The following is a 14,032-nucleotide window of genomic DNA, read 5'->3' as shown; positions in this document are numbered from 1 at the left end:
ACGTAAACACAAAGTGAGTACAAAGCGCTGTATTTAAAATGTCGGGATCAGTAACAATTGGACAGACTCTAGCACACCACAATGTGCGCCATTAAAAATTCATTTACGGTGTAAGAGCACTTGTTTAGAAAATACACTTTGAGAGATATGGTAAAGCGGTTAATATTTTGTATTGCTTTAATATGGCCAGGTGACTTATTTTAAGTTTTATCCCTGCTGTAATGATCTTTCTATGTTACTTTTATGCCTGAATGTTCTGTATGCTGTTGCGACTTCTGTCTATTTTTGTGGAAGCATCCTGATTTTTACCAACAAGCTAATCTCTGTTCCCTAGAATGTTCTTCACAAATGATGTGGTCTTTTGAGCCGAGTCTAGTGAGTCTAACTGGCGTTGGGGATCACAGTTCGGAATAATAATACGTTGTCTCACGACACATTATTTTTCGATTTGTGGTCCTTATAATAGTCGCAGTGAGCGGTTCGCGGCCTACAATAGCGTCTGTCATCCGTGTAAGTCATCTGCTTAAGTTCCTGGTTGTCATTTAACAGAAAGAGTCTCCCGTTTTCTTGCTTTTCCTCCTTCTCCTCGGCATACAGTCGGCAACGAGATCATTACTCATAGATAAGAAGTGCTTTAAAAAAATGTAAATAGCAACGAACCATTTATTTGTAATCTTATGTTAATGTTCAGAAGAACGTATTATTTATCGAGAATTGTAACGTTTCCTGTGTTTGTACATATGCAGTGTTTCATTCGATGTTCAATATAGTATTATTATTATTATTATTATTATTATTATTATTATTATTATTATTATTATTATATGGACCGGGCACCACAGTATATTACTATTTGCTAAAGTACGCCCTTGCCTTTTGTCTATATTCTTTTTCCGCTCGTAATTAACTTATTCTAATGAGTTATTTCTAGCTTGCATGTGATTCATGGTACCGTCGTTTTCACCGATGATATTCACGGAAGTTAGCAGACGTAGGCCTACATTCTAGTCGGGGAAACGGTAAGACCAGATTTGGACATCCTTTCACAGTCATGACTGGATCTTCTGCAAAACGTGCGAGAATATGGACTTTGCCCGTGGAACGTGCGGAGCAACCTGTAAAGTGATAACACTACTAGGTATCTTTACGGAGTGAAGACAGCGGAGCACAGATTTCACTTTGCAGTGGTCACAAGCGGACTTAGCCGAAATGGTCCTCGCACTTAAAATATCTCGGCTTTTGTTCCAGGCAGGACATGTCAGCAGCAGAGGATCCTTACTGACGGCGCAGAAATGTATGAGCAGTAAGTATGACATATGTGCCGAAGCAATACTGTTTTGTCATCGTCTTGCGACGGCGCAGAAATGTATGAGCAGTAAGTATCAGACATATGTGCCGAAGCAATACTGTTTTGTCATCGTCTTGCGACGGCGCAGAAATGTATGAGCAGTAAGTATCAGACATATGTGCCCAAGCAATACTGTTTTGTCATCGTCTTGCGCAATCACACGTAGGCCCGTCTGCTAGTACAGACGATTACATTGCGGAGTGCTCTTAAAGCAAACGTCGCTAGGAAGTTGCGTAACCAGTCAGAGAAAAACTCGCTACGTCAGCCCACACGCGATCACAGTAGGAGCCTACTCCATTATGTAACTTCAATATATGTATTTCCAATTATTTGAAGCAGAAAATGTTAGAGAAGCGTTTCTGCAGATAGACGTGCAGTAGATCTTTCGCAGACGTGACTATTAAACAAATTTTCAAAATTTGCTTTCTCATTTACAATATTTGTACCATTATCATCAATTTGACGAGTACATGGTATAGAAACATTAACGTATAAATTTAAAATTGTTCCTGTTCTCCAACTATATTCCAGTGCATTTTGCTGACGTTATCCCTACACCTGAATGAAAGAAATCCAATATTTTAAAGAAACCAAAGCGTTGCTGTTATTTCTCCAGTATTTATCCATGATTTTTTTTAATTTTCAGAACATCCGCACTTCTTTAATCTCAGATCTGTATAATTTTTATAATATAAACGCTTATGTTAAAAAATCTCTCTGTCGATAAGTTTGCTTTTATGTGGGTCTGGGAGAAAGGAAAAAATATTTTTTACGACTGTCGTTACGATGTACCGGTACCTTGATTAAGATGACGAAAATAAGAGCTGCATTTCTAGCAGCCTAAAGACTCTTGCACTTTGGCAGAATTGGTTGTTCATATTACAGAGTTGGCCGTTCATATTCCGCTGGTTTGACATTTACCTTCCATCTAGCAAATGCCGCATGGACAGTCCCGCAAATCAACTGTAAACTTCCGCGCCACCATAATCATAAATATAAACGTATATTTTTCTGTCGATGGAAGAGAGACTGTGCATTCATGTCTGGCTGAAGTTCCATAAACACGTTTGATTAACACGCCGGTCACTAATCAGTGTGTGTGTGTGTGTGTGTGTGTGTGTGTGTGTGTGTGTGTGTGTGTGTAGGCAAACCGAGATGCTTCTGGTATACCAGAGAAACCTTTTTCCTTTTTTTGCTAGCAATCATTCGACACAATATTGCATATGTCTTCGCACTGTCATTAGTCTGCATTTATGAGACAATTGTTATTGTCACCGTTTCAACTTAACATAACATAAAACATTTAAAGCAGGAATGCCCAATCTTTTAGTGCACTTGGGCCACATTGGAAGAAGGCGAGTATATAATAAACACTAACAATAACCGTTGAGCAAAAAAGAAAGAACAGAATGGACCAATGAGAGAATAGCTTCGTGTGAAAGGAGGAAAATTTTGTTTATCGTGACTTTACATAAATGGAATTTTATGAATTTTTTATTTGTTTTACCGATCGTGTGATAGATGCTCCTTTCTTCGGGCTCAATGACACTATCTCGGCCGCTATGCGGCTTGTGGGTTTGGCACCTCTGATTAAAACCCAGCAGCTCAGTCGTTTCATTGTTGATCACGGTGCTTGTATTATCTAACACGCTTTGCGTTTTGCGAAAAATTGCCTTACAAAATTCCCATAATTACTGAACAAAATGTTGGGTGAGACATTTAACCTGAGACGTCAAAATACCTGCAGAACTCACGGCACAGATGAATGATGAGGCTGACAAATTGGTAGATAAAGTTCCTACTAGATGGCGCTGTTGACGACACGCGAGGAAAAAAAAAGGGCACATCTATTTTAACTTCGTTTATAAGTTCTATGAGGGGAAAAAAAAAGAATAACTTTAATCTATGAGTGGGAAGCATGAACGTCTCCTTGTTCCTAGTGCTGCACTGATGTTTAAAATTGTTGCATATGAACAGCTTAGAATTGCTGTATATGAAAGTAATCAGTTCATAAACGTACAAAAGGGGGGCACTTAATATTTTTAAATTTCTTAACACTTGGCAACAGGATTCTTTTGGTTTTGCTTTACACATATTTGTAACAACTGATTTCTGTAATTTTAATATCCTAGTCATTTTGCTTGTGTTACCCCAACAGTTAGTGCCATTCCTTATAACTAACTCAAAACACCTGCAGTAAACTCCTTTTCTTGTCCTTGTGCTAGTTGACTATCACAGAACCCCCGTCTGCAGCTCGTTGACACCGGCACGGTAGCTCAGCGTGTTCGGTCTGAGAGCCGGTTGGCCTCTGTAATAAAAAACTGAGTGGAAGGATCAACCAACGAACTTGAACAGGATGTCTTGTGACGTCCGCAATGACCAAACACAACGATCTAAAACGGAAAGAAAAAAAAAAGTGGTCTTGCGGTAGCGTTCTCACTTCCCGCGCACGGGTCCCGGGTTCGAATCCCGGTGGGGTCAGGGTTTTTCTCTGCCTCGTGATGACTGGGTGTTGTGTGTCTTTCGTCATAATTTCATCATCATTGACCCGCAAGTCGCCGAAGTGGTGTCAGCTAAAAAGGACTTGCAATTTCGGCGGCTGAAAACCTCGCATGGGGTCTCCCGGCCAACAATGCCGTACGATCATTTCATTTCACAGAACCTCCATTGCAAAGATCAGGCTGTTTCATTTATTATAAATTTAGGTGCAGTTGCGTTGCTAAAAATGAAGGACAGTCTGCTTCTGTCAGTTCTGGGTTGCTATGATTAATGTGGGTTTTAATTATCTTATGGTTTTTGTTTTTAAACTGCAGTAAATACATCTTTCCAATATTGAGTTTCAATTAATTTAGTTGGCATCAGTTTTCTAAACTGCTTCACGGATTTTTGACAGTTGAGGGAATTTGTTGTGTGTCATTGCTTTCAACAGTGGCGGAAGTATCATCGTTGAATAAAACAGAGTGAATTTATGTTAAGGGGCAACTAGTTTATATAAAGCAGACTTATGTTACTTGCTCTGTTGGTACATGATATTCATAGGCTCATAATCAGATGGGAGCTGAATGACCTTTAAAATATGAGACTCCATAACATACTTTTAAATTAATGTACTTAGTGCAAGCAGATGAAAAAAAGCAGATGCAATGTTTGACAAAGAGCCAGAAAAACGCTACACATCACACAGACAGAAGTATTCAAGTCATCTGAATGCAATTTAAGGTTTCTCAGAGAATAATACTAGCATGTGCTTAATAAACTCTTTGCACAACAGATCAAAAAAATAAACTTTATGTGGGGAATACACTATTCGAGATGACAGAAAGGAAGAGACTGCATGTAGCGTAGATGTATCCAAATAGACAATCTAAACAAAGAAATTATCTTGCAAGGAGGCAGCCTGACGGTATTAGCAGCATCTGCTTGCTTACTGCATTTGGGAGCATGTTGCTAGTTGAACATTGCCCATAGCTTCACTTTACAGCAACAGCTGATTTTGCCAAAGGGAGCTAACAGTCAACAGCAGTTTGGGCAAGGCTGACAACACAGTACCAAGATCTTTATCTTGGAATTCAACATTAATAAAACTTGCTTAGTTAAGCAGCAGAAAATCACAAAGAAAGGTAAAGTATAACAAAAGGATTAAGTCATTTTAACAGCACAAAAGTGTTTCAAATAAAAAATGAATATAGCTAAAACATACAAACCATACTGCTTAGATAGTTACAACCAGTTTTGAAATGTACTATATTTGCCTCCCTTAGAGTTTAAGGATAAGTTTTATTCCTCTAAGGAATTTTAGAATACATTGCACATTGCGAGTGTCATGGCCTAAAACAGAGGGAATATCACCAACTAAATCACTTGATGCCATTGATAGTGCAGCTCCATCCAGAGTTAGCATCATATCTCAGCCAACAGAATTCAATGATCTGGCAACAACACAGAACAAGGACCTATTGTGTGGCATGATGGTCTTCAAATGTAGTATGTACCATGGCAGGGTGCTGATTTAGCATGGAACAATGACAAAGCCACAGGTCAGCTGCAGCCAAACACATCTGTTCGCTATGTAATTGCAAATTTGAGTCTTTGCATGGATTAAGTCATCCACACTATTTTGACACTGGAGACGCAATGATTTGGCATGCAGAAAGCCCTTCATTGACCCAGGAATGTGTCCCCTGCCTGAAATGCAAAATGATACCGTATTTACTCGAATCTAAGCCGCACTCGAATCTAAGCCGCACCTGAAAAATGAGACTCGAAATCAAGGAAAAAAAAATTTCCCGAATCTAAGCCGCACCTGAAATTTGAGACTCGAAATTCAAGGGGAGAGAAAAGTTTTAGGCCGCACCTCCAAATCTAAACAAAGTTGGTCTATTGTAATATGAGACACAATTTAGGTAGAATAAATGACGATACAGCTACAGTAGTTTGGTTCGAGTCGTAAGCTTAGTAGTTAAGCTTTACCAGGTAGCCATTGCTATGCGTCAGGTGTGCTTCGTCTGGTTTGAATGGGTTGCTTATTTTTCTTTGATCTGATAAGTGCCGTTCTCTTTGTTATAGGTGTTTACGTCACTCTAGGCTGAAAATGCATTATTGTACTGTGTCATGTATTGTTTGTCACATTCTGTGCTGCACATCCTGTGTGCAAAGCTGCTGGAACTACAGCACATGGTCCACCCTTGGTTGATCTACACAAAACTCCATCTTGTATGACAAACTGTGGCTGTTTGTGATTCTGCTTTCTTCAGATCTTTTAGATCAAATCCAGAGACTTGCAATGGCCCAGTCTGCCTACTAAGTGTGTCTTCATTTGTGTGTTTAACACCCGATCTGTGAATCACATTGTATTGAAATTCACTTAAAGACCAACTTTTAAGACATTTGAAGGCGCTTTTTAAAGTTGTGTGATCAGTAATCACTGTGAACTTATGTCCATATAGATAACATCTGAAATAAGAAATATTGTATATTAATGTTAACATCTCCTTTTAAGTGGTAGAATAATTTTTTTCAGCCTCAGTAAGCTGACGAGATGCGTATCCAACTGAGTGTTCTTTCCCATCAATGATTTGCCCTAAAACTGCTCCCCGAGCTGTACCATTTGCATCACATGAAAATATGAATTCTTTTGTGAAACATGGAAAAATCAACACTGGATCTGAAGTTAATGTCTTTTAAATTTTGAAATGCTGTCTGACATTCAGGTGTCCAGCTAAACATAATACCTTACTGCTACAATTTTGTTAGTCGTTGTGCCAGTTCAGCAAACCTCTTCACAAATTTTCTATAGCAGTTTGCTAATCCAAGGAAAGATTGTGATAGTTTAACTGTCTGAGGGATCAGAAAGTCATACACCACTGCTGTAAAAGTGTGGATATGTCCTTACTCCATCTTGGCTAATTATATGCCCCAGGCAGATTATTTGTGGTTGTGCAAAGTGACACTTATCAATGTTAAGTGTAAGTCAAGCCTTTCTCAACCTGTCAAATATGCTGAACATTCTCTTCCAGGATTTTTGCAAATATAATTATATTGTTGAGATACACCATGCATTTTTTTGTTTTAATTCTCTGAGGACTCCATCAAATAAGTGTTGAAATGTAGGTGGTGCATTTTTCAGCCCAAAGGCATACAGTATGGTAGCGACCAGAAGTCATGGTAAATGCTGTTTTAGGCCTAATCTCAGGGTGTACCTCAATTTGATGATAACCACTTCTTAAATCTAGAGTTGAAAAGAACTTGCAATGACCCAAATTGTCTAATGTGTCAGTAACATTAGGGATTGGGTACCCATCTGTTACTGTTTTTTCATTTAAGAACCTGCAGTCACAACAAAACCAATATTTCTTTGTTCCATCAGGTGAGTTCTAACCCACAATCTTGATACTCACTGACTTGGACTATTACTGTGTTCTATAATCCCATCTGGTAACTGCTGATACACCATTTCCTCTACTAAAGGCTGTAAATGCTTAGGTAGCCAATACTGTTTTCTAAATACTGGCAGATGGCTGTCTGTTGGTATTCTGTGTGATTGGTGTAGCAGGTGACACTCATTGTGAACTGAACAAATCCTTACAATGTATTAACACTGATTCCATTTATAACCTGTCTTCACACTGAAGGTGTTTAACTTTTTCTCGCAGTGCAGATATGACAACAGTTCACTCTGTTCTATCTTGTGCCCTAGAATCCTCAATATCCTCATCTTCAAGAACATCTAACATGGCCATCAGTAATCCCTTTAGAAGACTCACTTCATCTTGCCCAAAATTATCCCAGCTTATTGGTACTATAACCTGACCATTAACATCATTTGTACACATTATACACCTACACACAAGACAATGTTACTCATCCAACATATTATTACTCGTTAGTGGCTCCACCAAACACACTGCATTCTGTGAAATGTTACTATCTACTGGTACCCAGATTAGTTTTCCTGTACCTGTTGGTACTCTGTCATTCAAAACAATTTTTAATGCATTTGTACACGGTTTATTTGATGACACCTTTGCAGTAGGTGCATCGTGTGATATAGAAACATCTGCAACTGTTGCACCCAATGGAAATAATTTTCCATTGAGTTCAATTGTCCATTGCCAAAGGTTTATTGTAGCATGATGCCTAGCCAGAAAATATAACCCAGGTATCGCAGTGACACCTTGTCCCACAGTTGGCAACACTTCCATTTGCTCATGAAACCGTGTGTTTCCTCTTTTAATCCTGAGCCCTGTTGTCCTGATTGAATCAACTGCATTGCTGCCTATTGTGCACAACCTATACCTTGACTCTTGTAGTCTGCTCTTATCCATAGCGTCCAGACTGGTAACTGAGATGTGTGCCCCTGCAACTACCAAAAATTCATATTGTTTCCCTTTCAAGGAAGACATCAATGAACAATCCATTTTCTGTGTCCATACTGAATGCACTTCTATTTAATGGCAATGCTTCTCAACAGAAGAAAGGTTCCCATTGTCATTTAACTATTTCTTTTTCTCATTATAGTTACCCTGTTCCTTTGACCTACACTCCTGTGCCTTATGACCAATTTGTTGACAATTAAAACTTTGTGGTTGGTGACACAGTGCTTTAAAATGATCCTTTCTTCCACAGTAATAACATTCTTTGTTTGACACAATCATTATCTGATCATTCTGAGACTTAGTAGCAATATCCATCTCTTGCAGACAATTGGCTACTTGCAGCACAGTTGCTACATCTTGTGGATGATCCATTCTCACTCTTTGAGAAAATTCTGGAGAAACCCTTTTAGGAGCACATCCAGAACACTGTCCTCAGCCTCTCTCAATAAAACTACATCAGCCTCTGGTTTGTTAGTCAATTCATAAGTTTTGGCATTCATCTTGTGTATCCTGTCCAAAAATGCTTTGACAGTCTCATTTGGCAATTCTCTCAAATTACTTAACTTTTCTTGAAAGAAACAAGCACTATTTTGTTTTCTGAACCAATGCTTTAAGCCATTTAGTAACTCTGTAAATGTTGGTACTTTACTCAAAACCTCACAGTATGTGATGTACATCTTAATCTCACCCAACAAGTACAATTTGGCCATCTGCAGTCATGTTTGTTCAGATCAGTTGCACAAGCTGGCTGCAGATAACATGTTCTGGATAAAAATAGTGACATCCCCTGATGTTTTGCCAGAAGAAAGGGAAATAAGACTAGCTTCTACAGGATACATTGATGGGGAAGGTACCGCCAGTATTGATTTAACTTCACTAGGACCTGATTGTATAGAATTTTCCATTTGACTAAATAGCTGTTGTGCTGTTTGCTCATTCTGTCCTTTTAATGATTTAACCTGTTCTGTCAGAGCTGGTACCATGTCTACTGTAGTAGATGCTTCCATTTGTGCCATATTTGTGCAGTTCCCTTTTCTATCACAGTAAGCCTTATACACTGCAAACAATATACACTATAATGAATATCAAAATTTACTTATTACTTCATCTTATGACACTTAATAAAGCTCTCTTTTCCATGACCATACTGTAAGTGGAATATATTACAGGAGTAAACCTATCTCAAGGTGCTCTGTGCCTAGACAAATTACAAATTTCTCAATCGACCTGAAAAAAATACACTTTACTATAATTACTCTTAAACTGAGATATTAGGTTCTGCAACAAGTAACTCTGAACTCACTGTGTCTTATTCTGGACATGATCATCTCCATAACATACTTGTGTGAGAAACAAAGCTTTTCGGTGACTTGTTCCACAATTGTTGTAACTGCTAGTGTGGCTCTGTACAAAACACATTGTAGGGCCTTCTGATATAGATACTGCAAGTGTCAGAAGCATGAGCACTTCTGACACCACTTTTGCAAGAGGTAACTATTGGGAGGGCATAATCCTTGGAAGGATGGTAGTGACCTGTGGTCGGTGGTACGTGCAGTGAAAGAAGATTCAGAATTAGTTATTTATTTCCATAAAAATACAGGTAGCGTCTTAGCATCATCTGTCAATGCCTGCAGAGGAATTGTTCCATAAGTGGCCTTCAGCCCGTTCAAGACAGCTGACACCACACACATTTCATTCCAGCCAGCTGCTCCACTGGTGGTTTGCTGCTTGCGGTGACCCTGGCACCAGCTGTACCTTGACGCTGTGGCAGTGTCACATGTATTGAACTTACACATGGTGACTTGGGACGTGCTCTGTCCCCTCCCACTCACCACCCTTCTTTCTAATCCATCATACTGTGATGAGGGTTGCCTTGTAGTCATGGAGTTTGACGATATTGGCATACCATCCAAACAGACCCTATCCAGTTCATCAGAATGTCAGGAATACTTGTGTCCTGATCCGGATGGGCACAAAAAACCTCTAGATCCTCTCATCTATGACAGAGGCAGACTGTGGTGTTGAACTGTGCAACTGATGATTATGGTGAGGTATCCATTTCTCCCATTAGCAGCTGTTGTTGTCTGTAGCATGCTGGAATCTGCAACAGACTTGTGCAAGACATCACTTCATTGCAGTCATGGAATTGAGTGCAAATGTAATGTATGCCTTCGATCCGTCTGACCAATTGCCTTACAATCTAAAATGCTGGGTATTCATGGAGCCAAGAGCCAATTAGTGGCTAATTTTTACCAACATCATTTGTCATGACTGTGTAGGGCTAGCTATTATGAAGGCGTCAGTAGTTCTATTTCTTCCATGCTCACCTTAGCCTTTCTTTTGTCACATAATGAACATGACCCTGTTTCACTGCTCTGACCCACAATATTCTGCTAGAGTCTGCTACCTAGTTCACCAGAAATGCCAGTGTTGTGTTTAGCCCAGACCTAGTCTTGGTGGCGAAACATTTTCATCATGGCTGCCTTGTGTCAACATTGCCATAATGTAGTGAGATAGCATCATTCTTGGACTACACAAGGCTGGCATGCAGCATTCCAATTCAAAACAGTAGTTCGGCACTTGGCACTTATGAAGGCTCCATCATTGTGGTTCATGAGTCCAAACGCTACTTGTTAATCCATGACGGCTTCTTGAAATCAGTCATTGTTACTCTGTCATCAATAAATGCTTGTCAACATGTCGAGAAAAGTTACCTGACAGGTAGTCTTTGTTTTTCAAAGACAGATCTTACAGAAGCAAATTTTCCAATTCCTATTGACAAATCCCAAAAATCAGTGGTGATGAAGACCCCATTTAGATCATATCAACATTATAGACTCTCATTTAAACTGGCTTGTGAGGAAATTGTTTTTCAGTCATCTCTGCTATAGCTTCTATATGCCTTTACCATTGCATGAGTTGCCTCTTGATAAAATGCCCACAGTCAGTACAATATGTCTTTCTTTATTAAGTGTTAATGGAATTTCGACATAAATGTCAGTCTTATGCACCATCAATTTGTGCTGTAGGACAATACAAATTCACTTTTTAATTGATGAGAACCATGGTATATGATATCCTACTTTGCAAATCCAAAGGAAATTACAACTGAAACCATGCATGTGAACAACTGCGACTGACCTGATTATGTTCATTATGATGGTGGTTTCAGTTGTTACTTCCACTGTATTTTTAAAATAGGGCTGAAGGGGTGGGTGGAAGGGGACGTATACAATCATTTCAATCATCTGTAACATGAATTTATGTGATACAGTGGCACAAATTGCCAGTACTTGCAACAGACAGGCCTATGTTGCAAGTCTATAGAAGTGTCTGCTCATTCAACCAGAAACTGACTATGTGGTAAATTTACTCAGTGAGAGGAAGGTATGACCAGCAGCTTCTTATCTGAAAGCCATCCAGTATCTCCTGATAGTTTGCAACATCATTAGATTACAATCTCTGCTCAGGAAGATGTACTGTTATCTGAAATTGCTCCTGGATGACGTCACAAACACAGAGCTTCTCAATGAGTTCTGTAAAGTTAGTGCATAATTTGTTTGTACTGTATAGTGTGAAAAGGACTTCAGTCAGTTGAAACATTGCCTCAAAGACATCACACAAGGTTACCCAAACAGTTGTATCAACATATGGCCTCTGTGCAGTGACATTGCACTATGCAGCACATGGATCAAAACAAAGCTCATATCTGAAGGTCAAAATAATAGTTCCTAAGCAGAGTAAGAATCATCACAACAACATATTTATAGTGCCCATAATTTTCCAGACTACCTCTAAGTGTTTTCCTTACATCTTGTTACAAAGCACAAATACATTTTGTTTACTTTTATAGATGTCTACATAAACAGTGACAACAGTGTCAGGTGTTGGCACTGAGTTACTGTAATGTTGCAGAATGGGTTTTGACTCCACATCCCATGTTGATGCCTAATCTCACCTTCCAGTGAGATTTATGACAATTTTGACTCCTCATTCAGCCTCTGTTGTGAATTAGAGAATCAGCCTCCTCCAGCTCTCGTTAACATTCCATTAAATGACTAAAACCTGACAGACAAAACAGCATGGGACTACAGCCTATAGTCTATTTATAACTGTATGAGAGCAGACTGGCCTTACAAGCTCCACCCAAGGCATCCAGGCCAGAAGAACTTCTCCCTCCGTCATTTTCAAAGATTTATCAAGGCAATCTTGTCAGGCAAAAGTGACTAGGTTATCATCCCCATAATTCTCTGGTCTGGGCTTTTACTAATCTCCTAAGGGGTGCTGGAGAAAGTCACAGACCAAAAGACTTGTAAATAATTAATAAAAAGCCGCTCCATCTGCTTTTTAGAAGTTTATAAAGGGCACATGACCAGATTCAGCCTTTATATTAGGCCATTATCAAGTCTATCTGAAACTGTTTCAGATACACATGATAATGTGTCATATGAACTTAATAAAGCTCTAAAATAGCAACTGGAATGACTTTTCATTAATTGAACAACAGTTGTGGAATGAGCATCATCTTGACATGGAGAAACTTCGAGGTGCATTCAAGTTCTAAGGCCTCCGATTTTTTTTCTAATTAAGTACTCACCCAAAATCGATGAAAGTGGCGTTACTTCTCGACGTAATCACCCTGCAGACATACACATTTTTCACAACGCTGACGCCATGATTTCATGGCAGCGGCGAAGGCTTCTTTAGGAGTCTGTTTTGACCACTGGAAAATCGCTGAGGCAATAGCAGCACGGCTGGTGAATGTGCGGCCACAGAGAGTGCCTTTCATTGTTGGAAAAAGCCAAAAGTCACTAGGAGCCAGGTCAGGTGAGTAGGGAGCATGAGGAATCACTTCAAAGTTGTTATCACGAAAAAACTGTTGCGTAACGTTAGCTCGATGTGCGGGTGCGTTGTCTTGGTGATACAGCACACGCGCAGCCCTTCCCGGACGTTTTTGTTGCAGTGCAGGAAGGAATTTGTTCTTCAAAACATTTTTGTAGGATGCACCTGTTACTGTAGTGCCCTTTGGAACGCAATGGGTAAGGATTACGCCCTCGCTGTCCCAGAACATGGACACCATCATTTTTTCAGCACTGGCGGTTACCCGAAATTTTTTTGGTGGCGATGAGTCTGTGCGCTTCCATTGAGCTGACTGGCGCTTTGTTTCTGGATTGAAAAATGGCATCCACGTCTCACCCATTGTCACAACCGATGAAAAGAAAGTCCCATTCATGCTGTCGTTGCGCGTCAACATTGCTTGGCAACATGCCACACGGGCGGCCATGTGGTCATCCGTCAGCATTTGTGGCACCCACCTGGATGACACTTTTCGCATTTTCAGGTCATCATGCAGGATTGTGTGCACAGAACCCACAGAAATGCCAACTCTGAAGGCGATCTGTTCAACAGTCATTCGGCGATCCCCCAAAACAATTCTCTCCACTTTCTCAATCATGTCGTCAGACCGGCTTGTGCGAGCCCGAGGTAGTTTCGGTTTGTTGTCACACAATGTTCTGCCTTCATTAAACTGTCACACCCACGAACGCACTTTCCACACATCCATAACTCCATCACCACATGTCTCCTTCAACTGTCGATAAATTTCAATTGGTTTCACACCACGCAAATTCAGAAAACGAATGATTGCACGCTGTTCAAGTAAGGAAAACATCGCCATTTTAAGTAATTAAAACAGTTCTCATTCTCGCCGCTGGTGGTAAAATTCCATCTGCCGTACAGTGCTGCCATCTCTGGGATGTATTGACAATGAACGCGGCCTCATTTTAAAACAATGCGCATGTTTCTATCT

At 39.8% G+C, this 14,032-nt stretch overlaps 1 protein-coding gene across 2 annotated transcripts in view; it reads left to right on the top strand.

Annotated features, from left to right (window-relative positions):
- Positions 1–1,114: 1,114 nt before the first annotated feature.
- The window catches only part of LOC124776967 (enoyl-CoA hydratase, mitochondrial-like), a 60,249-nt gene continuing 47,331 nt past the window's right edge, over positions 1,115–14,032 (top strand). Inside the window, exon 1 of one of the 2 annotated variants that reach the window (XM_047252206.1) lies at positions 1,115–1,303. In XM_047252206.1, coding sequence (XP_047108162.1) covers positions 1,210–1,303 — 94 coding nt within the window. In that variant the 5' untranslated portion in view covers positions 1,115–1,209. Of the gene's footprint in view, positions 1,304–1,365; positions 1,450–14,032 lie in introns of those variants that run through there. The other variant, XM_047252207.1, reaches the window with a different exon arrangement.

Source organism: Schistocerca piceifrons, chromosome 2 (assembly GCF_021461385.2).
Source record: "Schistocerca piceifrons isolate TAMUIC-IGC-003096 chromosome 2, iqSchPice1.1, whole genome shotgun sequence".
NCBI classification, from domain to species: domain Eukaryota; kingdom Metazoa; phylum Arthropoda; class Insecta; order Orthoptera; family Acrididae; genus Schistocerca; species Schistocerca piceifrons.
This window is presented reverse-complemented; position numbering and strand designations above follow the sequence as displayed.